At 47.2% G+C, this 12711-nt stretch overlaps 1 protein-coding gene across 2 annotated transcripts in view; it reads right to left on the bottom strand.

Annotated features, from left to right (window-relative positions):
• Window positions 1–798: 798 nt before the first annotated feature.
• kn (EBF transcription factor knot) overlaps window positions 799–12711 on the bottom strand; it is a 273091-nt gene continuing 261178 nt past the window's right edge. Inside the window, exon 14 of one of the 2 annotated variants that reach the window (XM_077664351.1) lies at window positions 799–1067. In XM_077664351.1, the coding sequence (XP_077520477.1) occupies window positions 955–1067 (113 nt within the window). In that variant the 3' untranslated portion in view covers window positions 799–954. The remainder of the gene's footprint in view (window positions 1068–12711) is intronic. The other variant, XM_077664345.1, reaches the window with a different exon arrangement.

The following is a 12711-nucleotide window of genomic DNA, read 5'->3' as shown; positions in this document are numbered from 1 at the left end:
GCTCAGCGTATTTATGCGTGATCCTTGGGTTGTGGGGAATTTCCATAAAGTGTGTTTAAGTCCCCACTGTGGTGACAGGTAGGAAGATCTGGATAAAGTGGCAGATTTTTACAAGGGAATGGTTCTGTGCTCGCCTTAGTATACAGGCTTGTTCACAGGTGGGGCGGATGTAGAGCTATTTTTCAAATCTGTCAAAGGTGGCAGGAGGCTCTGTCCCTCAGAAACTTCCAGATGCTGCAATACACGGCTTGGAAGCAAACCGCTTGGACTGTTTAGTTTTCGCAAAAGCTGCGCATACATTTTCAACTCACGCGAGCAGTCACGTCAACAACTGTCATTCCCCTGCGAAAAGCAGATGTTGTGGGGCAGTGAAGCCCTTTCGTGGGAAGCACGAAGATGACGCTGAGTGAGCACCGACATTCCGCGGGTATTAAAAGCATAATTTACAACAATGAAACAACCTACCTTGACACATGACTGGGAGAACACGAAAGAAACGGCACACTCCACCTCAGCGGACTGGCATGACATTTAAATGTGCCTTGAATGAGCTTCCTATCGACCACACAGTGTCTCCACTGCAACCTCGGCTTGACAGCATGGAACCTACAAGAAAACTTGGAGACTACCGTTGCCCTTTTATTTGTTAATTTCAGATCCACTGGCGTCAAGTACACAGTGCAAACCCAGAGTTTTGGGGGTAAGCATCATGCGTCGCATGGAGATACCGCCCCCTAGAATCCAGAGGAGCTGTCGTGGGGGCAACGTCGCTGCTTGGAGTAGGAAGGACACGTAGGAAAAGAGCACGCAGACGTTTATTATGAAATTACACTAGCAGCCGGCGGCCGACTCTGTACAGGGGGCATGTATGTACACGGCGCAGGTGAGTGCAGTAGAAAAGGAGTCCATGGTACACAATGTACAGTACAGCGCGGCCTCTCAGCCGTCGCGGCGTCACTTGGCACCCGAGGTGACGATGGAGCCGCCGTACGACTGGCCGTTGCACGTGGGCTGCAGCGCAAACGGGTTCATGGCGGCGAAGTGGGACGGCACGATGCCTCCCATGCCTGCGGTGGAGGAAAAGACGGCGTCATTGAAGCATCACTTGCTCTGCTGATACTGATTACGCAGAGTAGCATGCCAGCGATATTGAAACGCCGGCTAAATTCTCTGTTTCTTCATTAAAGAGTCTCTCTCTCTCTCTCTCTTTCCTGGTACAATCATAATCAGGAACGCAGCTGTCGGGAGGACAAATGCAGCCTAAACGGAATGCTTTCGTGTATTCCCTCGCTTCTTCAGAGCAATCGCAAAGGTTCCATAAAGCTCTCCACAGTCGTGCACACGGACTGAACAAAGCATTTTTTTATTGAGCGTCGTTAAGAGATACCTATAGCGTAGAAAAGAAAACAACATAGAACGGCATGACAATGACACTAGCGGAGTCGTAAGCTGAAAGTTTCGCATTTTAGCTCTTTAAAATGTGAAAGTAAATAAGGGCAAAATGAAGGAAATGAGGACGAATGAAAAGGACGGAGTGTCATTAACCACAGCCAAACTTGAGTTAAAATATTGGTGGCGAGAATTAAGCTGTGCCATAAGGGTATGACGTGACAGCGTAATGGGTTAATTGCCACATATGCCGGAGGTCGTTCCCTACTTTACATACATTGATGCCTTGGAGTCCGCATACCCCTCCTGGCGCAGTGGTGTAGCGGTTAAGCGATGAGCCTCTGCCCTGTCATGGCAGCTGCTCCCAGCGGTGGGCAGCCGAGCTTGCTCTTCCCGAGCGACCAATCATTAATTTTACAGCCACTGTTGGCAGTTTGCTTACTATCCGGTGGGCAGGTTGGGATGACGACGCAAGGTCACGTGTCCTAGGTGCCTCCCCCCCTCCTGGGTTGCTCTCTAGAAGCACCACCTGCCAGAGACACGCTCGTGATTTTCGCTCACAACGCCGACACCGGATTTTCTGGACAATGGGGCCTTGAACGCTATCGCGTTAAAAGCTGGCGTGCATAACAGCATCTCCGGAACCAAAATATTAATGAAAAAATAAACAGCGCATTGTCGTTCTTCAAATATGCCTCAGAGTTTATGAGAAATGGCCGTCAGCGTCACCCACTTTTGATAACTCGCCCAGAAGCTTTTATGAACTGCCTCCTTAACTTGACATCTATACGCATGCACATGGTTGCGGGTGCAAGTCGCGCATCTTTGTGTTTCAGCCAAAGAGTTAAGTAATGCCTTTGTGCCAGGGCAACTACCGAGCAATGAATCACACTGCACACTGTAAGCATAAATTAGCCCGAATAGGAGTATAAATGGCTACCGTCTGCTTTTAAACTCCTTATCATAAAATACTGCGACCAGCAGTGAGTGGTGAAATTGAGGATAATCCCTCTTTTTTACTGCCGTCACGAAATCAAGGAGTAAAAAGAAGCATTCACATAATTTCACTCCTTTTCCAAACACGCGCACGTCGCCTTGAATACTCCTTCAGGCCTTTTAAAAACTCCTTAAAGTCCGCCCGCAGCCTAGCGGCAGCTGCCGGTTCGCCGTGCTTGTAGCGTGCAGGTGACGACGCCTGCTCCCTCGTCGCTGCTTGTTTGCCTCTCGCTTCTGCTCTTGCTGCTTCATGCACGTGGATACAAGAAACCGGATCGCCGCTGCCTTGCGCAGCAATGTGCTGCACAGACTCTGTATCTGAAGCAGCCGGCGTGTTCGTGGAATGCTTGGTGCTGTATCGCCTGCGACGGCAGTCCGCGAGAGGCCTAGCTCAGTTGAGTAGCATGGCGGCGTGTGACGCGTCGGCCTCCACGCAGCCGCCAGCTTATCGCCCGCTCTTTTACGCGACCGTAGCAGCAACATGCTGCGCTGAACGTCTCACTCAAGCCGGAAATAGGCGCGGAAGCAGCATTGCCTGCGCAGCATACAAATATTGGCGGCAGCCGTTTCGCCGCGCCGACATGGCGCTGTGTGTGTGGCGCATCACTTTTCTCGACATCGAGGGCCCCGCGTTCGTTCGCTGAATATCCACGAGGGGATACAAAAGACCGGCGTCGTGTATAGGGGTAAGCCCTACTGAACTCTCCTTTGATGCCACATGCACTTAACGGCCACTCCCCCTTGCTGTGAATCCCGGGTGCGCCGAGAGGAAAGGCGTCATCGTCGCCCCGAGGAGCCAACTCACAGTGCGGTTACTATGCAAGCATCTGGGAACTTTATTGCTACAAGCGGCTAGAAAAAGTGTGTGGCAGTAGAGCCGTGGCTGTTTACGACTGAAAAAAGTATAGTCAGTTCTCTAAGGGACCAAATATTCTACATGTATTCACGCCCCATTAATATATGGACAAGCTGTGGAGTCAATGACCAGTGTGAAAAATGCACGACCCTTGGGGTCTCTGAATTTTTGTGAGATTATTACGAACAGCTCGCCTGTCCTAATCAGCAAGTTTTTTTCTTGTGTTAAGAGGACCTTTTGATGCAAACAAAGCAAGCGTTTTTATTATTTGTAGTCATAGCATAGGACATGGCGATGCTTTAGCGGCCAAGCGGATTGCCACGTTGTTAGATTTTCCGGATGGCGGCGTCGAAATGTAGCAGCGATTTTCGGCAGCGGACATGAGGTGGCAACCATACTGACCGCTGCCTTTCTGGTTCGTCAGGCGGCTAGTTAAAAAATGTGGTAGCTTGCTAGCCCTTCGCATTTGGAAAATGTGAAAAGAATCAGTTTCCTCTTTGCTTCCAGTTTAGGCGCTCCTTCGATTTATGTGAAACTGTCGTGGAGGCAAGCGCCCCGGTGCAAACTGCCGATCCCGGGAAGGCAGCGAAAGAAAAAAAATTAGCTGCGGTTTAACTACTGCTGAACCTGGTTAGAGAGCGAAAGCTGTGGTGTAGCGGCCAAGTAAACGCGGCTTGGCGTCTGTAACGTTGAATACGTTCCTCACACTGGATAGGCAGTGCGCCCACCCTACCACCCTCGCAGGTGGCAGTTAAGTTAATGGTTGATCGCGAGTGGTTGGTCACTCAGTGAACACTGCAGCCTATTGCTGAAGTGCCGCCTGTCTGCCACAACATTGTCAGCGCTAACGCATGCAGCCCAAATCTCTCTCTCACCACGGCCACGTACCTCAATGCGCGATTGAGGTATCCACTGACCCAGGGAGCAAGTTATGCACCCTTCCTTTCCTCAAAAATCATCGGAGTCTAGAGCGTTGTCAACGCCAACACCAACAAACACAACGAACGCCGACGGCCTATAGAAACAGAGGCGAGCGCTCGGTTTCGACGGCGGCAGAGTGACGTCATAGCTGTCACGTGGTTCAAAGTACGTTCAAGGTCAAACGCGCACACGGCGCATACGGCGAAGAAGCTGCGGAGGGGAGTGGTAAAGCTTTCGCTTTAAAATATAGCATACTAAAGTATACCATATCCCCTGCGCGAAGTGCTCGGCGTCGTACTTTGGCGAAACCAAGCACTTCGCCGAAAGAATGAAGCAGCACAAAGCGGAAGTCAAACAAATGAACAGGGAACGAAGCGCGGTGGCGGAACACTGCAATACATGTTGCTTCCGAAACGTCGTATTTTTTCGTTTTTTTTTTTCATTTTTCGGGTGGACTTTTTTCTAAGTTAAATTCTTTTCCCAACCAGAGAGACCTGTGTCGAATGTTTTTTTTTAACCTTGGCCAAGAAAGTTAGGAAAGGAGAACAGAAGAGAGGATGGGGTTGGGAGTGGGCTGGCTGGGTCGCTAGTAGCTTCTTATTCGTAACAATGCGAAACAAATTAAAATTAAGCTTCGCTCCTCCTGCTTAATCGCCGTTGCCCTGCCTTTGACCAGTGCGCAGAATGACGATCCCTGAAAATACGCGAATACGAGTTCTCCAGCATGGAAATTGTTTGCAAGCTTGCACTGCGTGTATACAAAGCGCTGTCTTTTCTTTGCATACTCTGATTTCAATAATTGCTTTTCATCGGATGTCTGGAACGCATGAGCAACTGTTTTATCAGCGAATGTGTCGCAATGGCCCATTCAGTGCAGCCAAAGGCAGTGCGAATACGCAGGTGCCTGAGTAAGACCACTTTATTTTTTTCCGTTGTTCCCGATCGACGCTGCTCCCCATTCGCCGTACTGCATTAGCGGCTGCGAAAGCGGCTCTTTCAGCAAACTGCGATCTCCTGAAAACCGCAATGAGCCGCTGTCATGCAACACGGTACAGATATGTACTAGCTTATAGATGAGCTATTGCGTACTACCAGCTAATCTTTTACTTTGAAAAACGTTTAAACTTCAACAATATATACCTTATTGAAAAATGTCCTCTGAATTGCTTCTGTGAACTTGACTTAAACTACGCTTAAAGTACCTCATACTTCAAGTTTAGAGGCGCAACTGGTTTCATTCGCTGATTTATTTTTCCTAATCTTTCTTTCAGAACCGACTCCTCTGACGTCGTGCCTAGTAACCAGCGACACCATGACATGCCTGTATGTGGGCAGCAAAGCTTTTCAAGGTGCCCTCCTTTCTTCCAAATGTGGTGTCTCTGTATTTGTTCCTTTGGGCATTTCAAATCAAATACCCAAAGAGAGCGGGGGCCAAGGCACCCCTCTTATTCTCAACAGGGGCCTAGGCGTTGGTTCACTGTAAACTACAAAAGCAAGGTGCTGGACACTTGGCTCGAATGCTTTGTACTCAATAAAAATATTGTTTGAAATCAATCACTGTATTTTCATCGAGGCATTTATTCTTCAACACAAAGTTCTGAAATGAGGCTTCTACAGAAGTACTGCATTTAAAATGGGCTTACACATCAAGTGAAATATATTCGTCTGGTCATAAATGCCACCTTAGAGCAAGGCAAATTTCTCCAAAAGTTTCCTGTAAAAACTACTTAAAAAGAACAGGCAACAACTCCTGAAACGTACTATGAACTTAGCAACACAGGAGTACTTAATACTTTTATTACTTGCCAGGCTCACTCATTTGTGAGCGGAGCATTCACTCCAAAAGAATCCTTGTCTGGAGAGGGGTAACAATTTACCCCTCCAAGCCCTCCCAGAATTCCTCCAAGCAGAGCAGTAGACCAGACACTCCTGTTCTGAGGAGTATCTAACCACCATTTCGAGAGTTCGCTACGCTAGCAGCCAATCATTCCTATCCGGGAGTTTTTCTGATTACAGTGGAGCTCTTTTTGAAAAGGTATATGAAACGTCCATGCACACCTTAGCCCGCCTGTGCACATCCGTTCAAATGCGGGATCGCGCTCGTCCTCGGCGGTGAGCACAGGACACGGGAGCGACTATCAGTGATTATGTGCATGTTATTATTATTACTCATATCAAATGCTTCTGAAAACCTGTGAATTTTCGCGGGAACATTTTCGCGGTTTGCATGAGAGCAGCATTTGGAACAGAACAGCAAGGTTCCGGGCTATTGGTAATGCATTTAAAAGAAAGAAACAGCGCAATGAAACACTAACACACGAAGAAACGATCCACACACGAGCGTTGTCTCACAACTGAATTTTTATTCTGGTGCAAAGACGCTTAAATAGAAAACATGAGAGTGCGGATAACAGGGCTGCTGCAGCGATAATAGGCAATCAGTGTGGTCGCGTCACAAGATGGCAAAAAAAAACATGCAACAAAAGAAAAATAAGCGATAATAAGACTGTGTAAAGAGCCGCGAAGAGGTGGTAGGGTAGCATTAACAAGAAATAAAATGAATTGAAAAATTCCCCAAAGGGGCGGGGAATGCGTTAAAAACCATGAAGAACACAGAGGAGATTATACAAGTGAATGGATAAAAAGAAGAAGGCAAAAGCTTTAAAAACGTACCCAAAAGGAGGAACTAACAGCGTTAAAATCTTGAAAGACGCTGCGGAGGATGAAAAAAGATAAAGGCGGTACCAACGAGGGAGGAGTGAATTATTCAGCTCGTGCGTGGCACACCAGAAACATTAGGTATTTTTCAAGTCAACCAGAAAATACAGCTCTTTTTTTGATAAGGAGAGGCATGGAGTGCTCACGCATTCTTCACCGGCATAATGGATTTTGAGGGCTTCGACGCTTTCCCTCGTCAACCTATCTCGTCTTCGGCCGATAGTGGTGCAGCGATTGGAGTCAGGGGTGCAGATTCTTTCAGGGCTGTTTTCTGTGATTTTACACTTCTTACAGTGCTTAGCCAGGTGCCCAGAAAAGGCTATACTTTTAACATTATTTTGATGTTCCTGGAGACAGATATTGATGAACCTTCCTGTTTGACCGATATACCTCTTCCCGCATGGCACTGGGACGGAGTAAATTATTCCTGAATCGCAGTGGGCATATTATTGGCCAGAGTGTGTCTCTCTACACCCTCGGATTTCCAGCGGGTTATTCACTTTGGAACAGAGGGTGGAAAGCTTGTTGGGAGCCGTGAAGACGACATCCACGCCGGTGCGCTGTGCGACTTTCTTTAGACGATGGCTGATTGTGTGGAGGTAGGGCATTACCACAGCATTTCTGCGCTTATTGTTTGAAGCAGCAGGTCCGAAATGCTGCCGGGACTTATTGATCATGGAGCCGGCTTCGGATACAAGCAGATGTAAAGTGTAGCCTGCTGGTAAAAGGCGATCGGACTGGTTATTGAAGCTGTCCAGGAAGAAATGCTCACATGGAGCCCCGAGGGTTTAGGGTGACACACTGTGGCCAATATGATCCATGTGATTCAGGAATAATTTACTCTGTGCCAGTGTCATGCGGGAAGAGGTATATAGGCCAGACGGGAAGGTGTATCAATATCCGACTCCAAGAACATCAAAACAATGTTAAAAGTATCGCCATTTCTGGACACCTGGCTAAGCACTGTAAGAGCTGCAAAATGGGAGAAAACAGCCCTGAAAGAATCTGCACCCCTGATTCCAATCGCTGCACCACTATGGGATCAGGACGAGATAGGTTGACGAGGGAAATCGTCGAATCCCTGAAAATCCATTATGCCGGTGAACAATGCGTGAGAACTCCATCCTTCACCTTGTCAAAAAAAGAGCTGGATTTTCTGGGTGAGTCGATAAATACCAGTTTTCTTGTGTGCCACACGCAACTGAATAAATCACTCATCCCTCTTTGGTACTGCCTTTATCTTGTTCTATCGTTCGCTGCATCTTGCAAGATTTTGAAGCTGTTAGTTCCCCCTTTCGGGCACGTTTTTAAATCTTTTACTTTCTTCATGTTTTTATGTACTCACTTGTATAATCTCCTCTGTCTTCTTTATGGTTTTAACGCATTCTCCGCCCCTTTTGGGTATTTTTCAACTGTTTTTATATTTTTATCTTTTTACGTTTTTTTTATCGCTTATTTTTCTTTTGTTACGTGTTCTGTTGCCATCTTGTGACGCGCCCACACTGATTGCGTGTTATCTTTGCAGCAGCCCTGTTAGCACCCTCTCATGTTTTCTATTTAAGCGTCTTTCCCCCAGAATAAAATTTCTGTTGTCAGTCAGCGCTCGTGTGTGTGTCGCTTCTTCGTGTGTCCGCGTTTCATCGCCCTGTTTCTTTAAATTAGGAACACCATGGCCCCCTCAGCGCATCGTTCCGCTTCGCAGGTGATCTTCGCGTTGTTACTACTGTTGTGGCCGTCCCCAGCATACTCTGCTCAGCATCTTTGCAACCAAACTTAGAATCTACCATCAGCCCAGAAACTTCATCTGGACCGACTGCAGTTAATCCGCTCGGCCGGCTGCGTACCATCATCGCGAACTCTGACGTCACATCACACTGGATATTTAAGCGGCTTTCTGAGCGGCAGTCCGTTTAGTTGGCACAAAGCAGTGTTTCGAACACCATGGCTCACGCAGCGCATTATTCCGATTCGCAGGCGATCTTCACGTTCTTGTTGCTGCTGGGGCCATTCCCAGCATACTCTTCGCATAACCTTTCCACCCTACTGCTACTATCAAGAGAGGCCATAATCAAGCAGCAGTAAGGCGGATGTCTTCATCTAGACCCACTACAGTTAATCCACGCGGCCCGATGCGTACCATCATTGTGGACACTGACGTCACATCACACTGGATATATAAGCGGCTGTCTGAGCGGCAGTTCGTTTAGTTGGCACGAAGCAGTGTTTCGAACACCATGGCTCACGCAGCGCATTATTTCAATTCGCAGGCGATATTGGCGTTCTTGTTGCTGCTGGGACCGTCCCCACCATACTCTTCGTATAACCTTTCCACCCTACTGCTACATTAAGAGAGGCCAGAATCTAGCAGCAGTCAGGCGAAGATTTTCATCTGGACCCACTACTGTTAATCCACGCGGCTTGCTGCGTACCACATTGTCGACTCTGACGTCACATGACACTGGATATTTAAGCGGCTGTCCGAGCGGCAGTCCGTTTAGTTGGCACGAAGCGATGTTTCGAACACCATGGGTGACGCAGCGCATTAATCCGATTCGCTGATATCTTCGCGTTCTTGTTGCTGCTGGGACCGTCCCCAGCATACTCTTCGCATAACATTTCCGCCCTACTGCTACTATCAAGAGAGGCCAGAATCTAGTAGCAGTAAGGCGGATATCTTCATCTGGACCCACTACAGTTAATCCACGCGGCCTGCTGCGTACCATCATTGTCGACTCCGACGGCACACCACATTGAATATTTAAGCGGCTGTCTGAGTGGCAGTCCGTTTAGCTGGTACGAAGCAGTGATTTGAACACCATGGCTCACGCAGCGCATTATTCCGCTTCGCAGGCGATCTTAGCGTTCTTGTTGCTGCTGCCTGAAGAAGGGACAGAGTTGGTCCCGAAACGGTGGGAACAAATAAAATATTGGTTGGCGTCAGTTTCCTCTCAACTACTGTTTCAAGAACCCAACAAGGCGAACTGCCGTCGAAGATGTTTTCGTTCAAATCTAGAGATGGTATTCCTTGCTTGAGTGCATACCCACGAAAAACGCGTACGCACTACACGGATTTAGAGTTTCCATTTTTACCCTGTGTTTGTCTTTAGGCACTATAATGCGGACTGACCCAGGCAAACGTATCATCAAAGGCTGCACAGTGAACGATGCCATCTCTTGGTCGCGTGTTGATTTTTAGCTCCTTCCTTTTCTCAACATTAAATAACAGCACCTTGGACGAAGAGTGGCGTTCTTTCTTCTTTCAGCCTGCGTTACGCTCGTTGCCGACTCCGCGAGCTCTGAAAAGCGCACGTCCCAAACCTTGGGTGTGAAAAGTTTCTGAAAGGACTCGGTCCACACTAGCTAAGAGTGAGGAGGAGAGGCTAGCTTGAAGAACCACTGCCGACTACACCGCTAAATCTCTCAAGCGACGCCAACCGTATGGGCGGGAGCGAGTCTGACCAATGTCTTCATTGGTGGATATTTCATACGCCCCATCCTTCCCATACTACACCTCCCCAACCCGAGGGGCCGATACAATTAGAGCCAGTAAGAGACGAAAAGAAATCTTCCTGTTGGAACGCGAGCCTAACCAGAGCTTCCCCTCTACTACTTGCTGCGTACCATCAGTTTCGCTGTCAGGAAGTCTGTTTTCCGTGCCCTGTCCAAGCGCTCAGATGCGGTAGTTCATCATTAGGGCTTGAATGATACCGCGCTCACACTTTTGCGATATGAAGCCAAAAATTATGGAAAACATTTTCTACCATATTTACGATAATTGGACCTCGCTGTGTTGATAACAAAGTGTTTTAGTTTGGCGTCCGTAAAAACTCTGCGGAATAAAACAGGGGCATGTCTTTGCAACGAGTTGAGCGTGGCAAGCGCACCGCCCGAAAGGCGTACTATGTCATGGAGTGGCTGCAAGTCAAAGCTCTTCAACTGTGGACGGAGGAAACTTTATTGTCTATTAATAATGGGAGCAATTAGTTCATTAAACGTATTTGATTTTACAAGAGCCAAAATTAAATTAAATATAAATTCAAATGCCAATAGAAAGTGGGCAACAGATTCGTCCGGTGTCGCAGCTATGAAGATAATGTACAGCGGTCATATTTAGGTTGAGCAGCAAGAAAATCGCCAATTTATCTGAAAAACAAAGTAGTTGTGACCTATACCATTACGTAAGGGTGAGAATGTCCAAAAAATATAATCTAATGTGGCTATCTAGATTGGCTATCGCGTTGAAAATAGCAGCGGCGACACAGTATTCGGTCCGAAGTGGACGAGCAGGGCGCCCCCATGTTGTCGATGTTAACCACGTAAGTCCCGCAAAAGCCGCATCTTAAGCTGCGCTGGCTTGAGTACATACTGTGGCGATCACAATACAGCAGGACGTGAGAAAGCGTGGGAAAACGGCGTTCTGCGCCACCTAACGACGCACTCCTTACTACCTTACGCGTGCGAACGTAGATCGCAACCAGCGCCACTGCGATATGCGGCCTACTAGGGTGCCTCAATGGAGGCACCCTACGGCCTGCGTCTGCAGCCATCATGCAGAAGTGATCGCCATGGATGGCAACTTCACGGGGCACTAGCAACGTAGCACTAGACTAGCGAAACCTACACAACTTGCTCGAGGCTTTACATGCGCGCACGTTAGCCTGTATTTTTTTATTCCCGTGAAAGTGCCGACTGTCATATGCATATCGCATCACGCGCGCTATTTGCACCATTGGCTCTTTTCTGCCCTTAGAGCGGGCGTAACCCTTTTCCGTACGTTATCGGTGTCTCGATGTGCCTAGCGTTCTCCGGCTAACGCCAGAACAACTGCAAGCAGCGAGCGCCGTCGACGTCGAGTTCACTGGGCATCAGCTTCGCCGAGTGCTTTACTTACGCACACATCTGATAGAATTGATTGCACTTTTCCTTCACGTGAAAAATTAATCGCACATTTGCTTTTCGCCCTTGTTTAACGTAACCGCATTTCTGCGGAGGGCTCAGTTAATCAATCAATCAAGAAATCGATTAATCAATCACCAAAGATTTTATGGTCGTGAACGATTTATATTTCCTGGTAATCAAACATAAATGAGAGGCTAGCTGGAACTTCCTTATTTTTTGCGCAAAATATAATTGCTTTCGTTTTGGCGGCATTAATTTCAATTCGATTTACTTTTGACCATCTTGAAAACTTTTGCAGAAAATCGTTGCATTTCATTACTAAATCATTCATGTTTAATCCACAAATTAACAACATGCTATCATCAGCATATATAATATATTGTACTGTACTATCTACACATTCAATATAATTCAAAAATATAATAAATAAGAGCGGACCTAGTACGCTACCCTGCGGGACACCGTATTTAACTGGGAGAAGCGATGAATTATATTTGTGTAGGCGTACGAACTGAGGGCTATTTTTAAAGTAGGATTTTAGAAAGTCTGAACACCGCCCGCGAATCGCATATGACTGAAGCTTTTTGATTAGAATTTGGTGGTCGAGGCAGCGAAATGCTTTAGTGAAGTCCACGAAAAGAGCTACTGTGAACGTGCTTTAGTCAATATTTCGCAGCATTTGTTCCTTTAATGTTAACAGAGACGTTTCCGTGGACTTGCCTTTAAAAAACCCAAATTGTGCGTTAGTTATAACATTATGAATTTCAAAAAACTTTGCTACTCTAACCAATGTAATTTTTCTAGGGCTTTGCTTAGAACTTGGAGGACGGATATCAGTCTGTAATTTGCGGGCAAGTTCCGGTTTCCTCCTTTAAAAATTACGGACACCTTAGCAATCTTCATTGCATCCGGAAAGATTCCCAACTCCATCA

Source organism: Amblyomma americanum, chromosome 1 (genome assembly GCF_052857255.1).
Source record: "Amblyomma americanum isolate KBUSLIRL-KWMA chromosome 1, ASM5285725v1, whole genome shotgun sequence".
In the NCBI taxonomy this organism is placed as follows: Eukaryota; Metazoa; Arthropoda; class Arachnida; order Ixodida; family Ixodidae; genus Amblyomma; species Amblyomma americanum.
The sequence above is the reverse complement of the archived record's forward strand: the minus strand, read 5'-3'. Positions and strand labels throughout refer to the sequence as shown.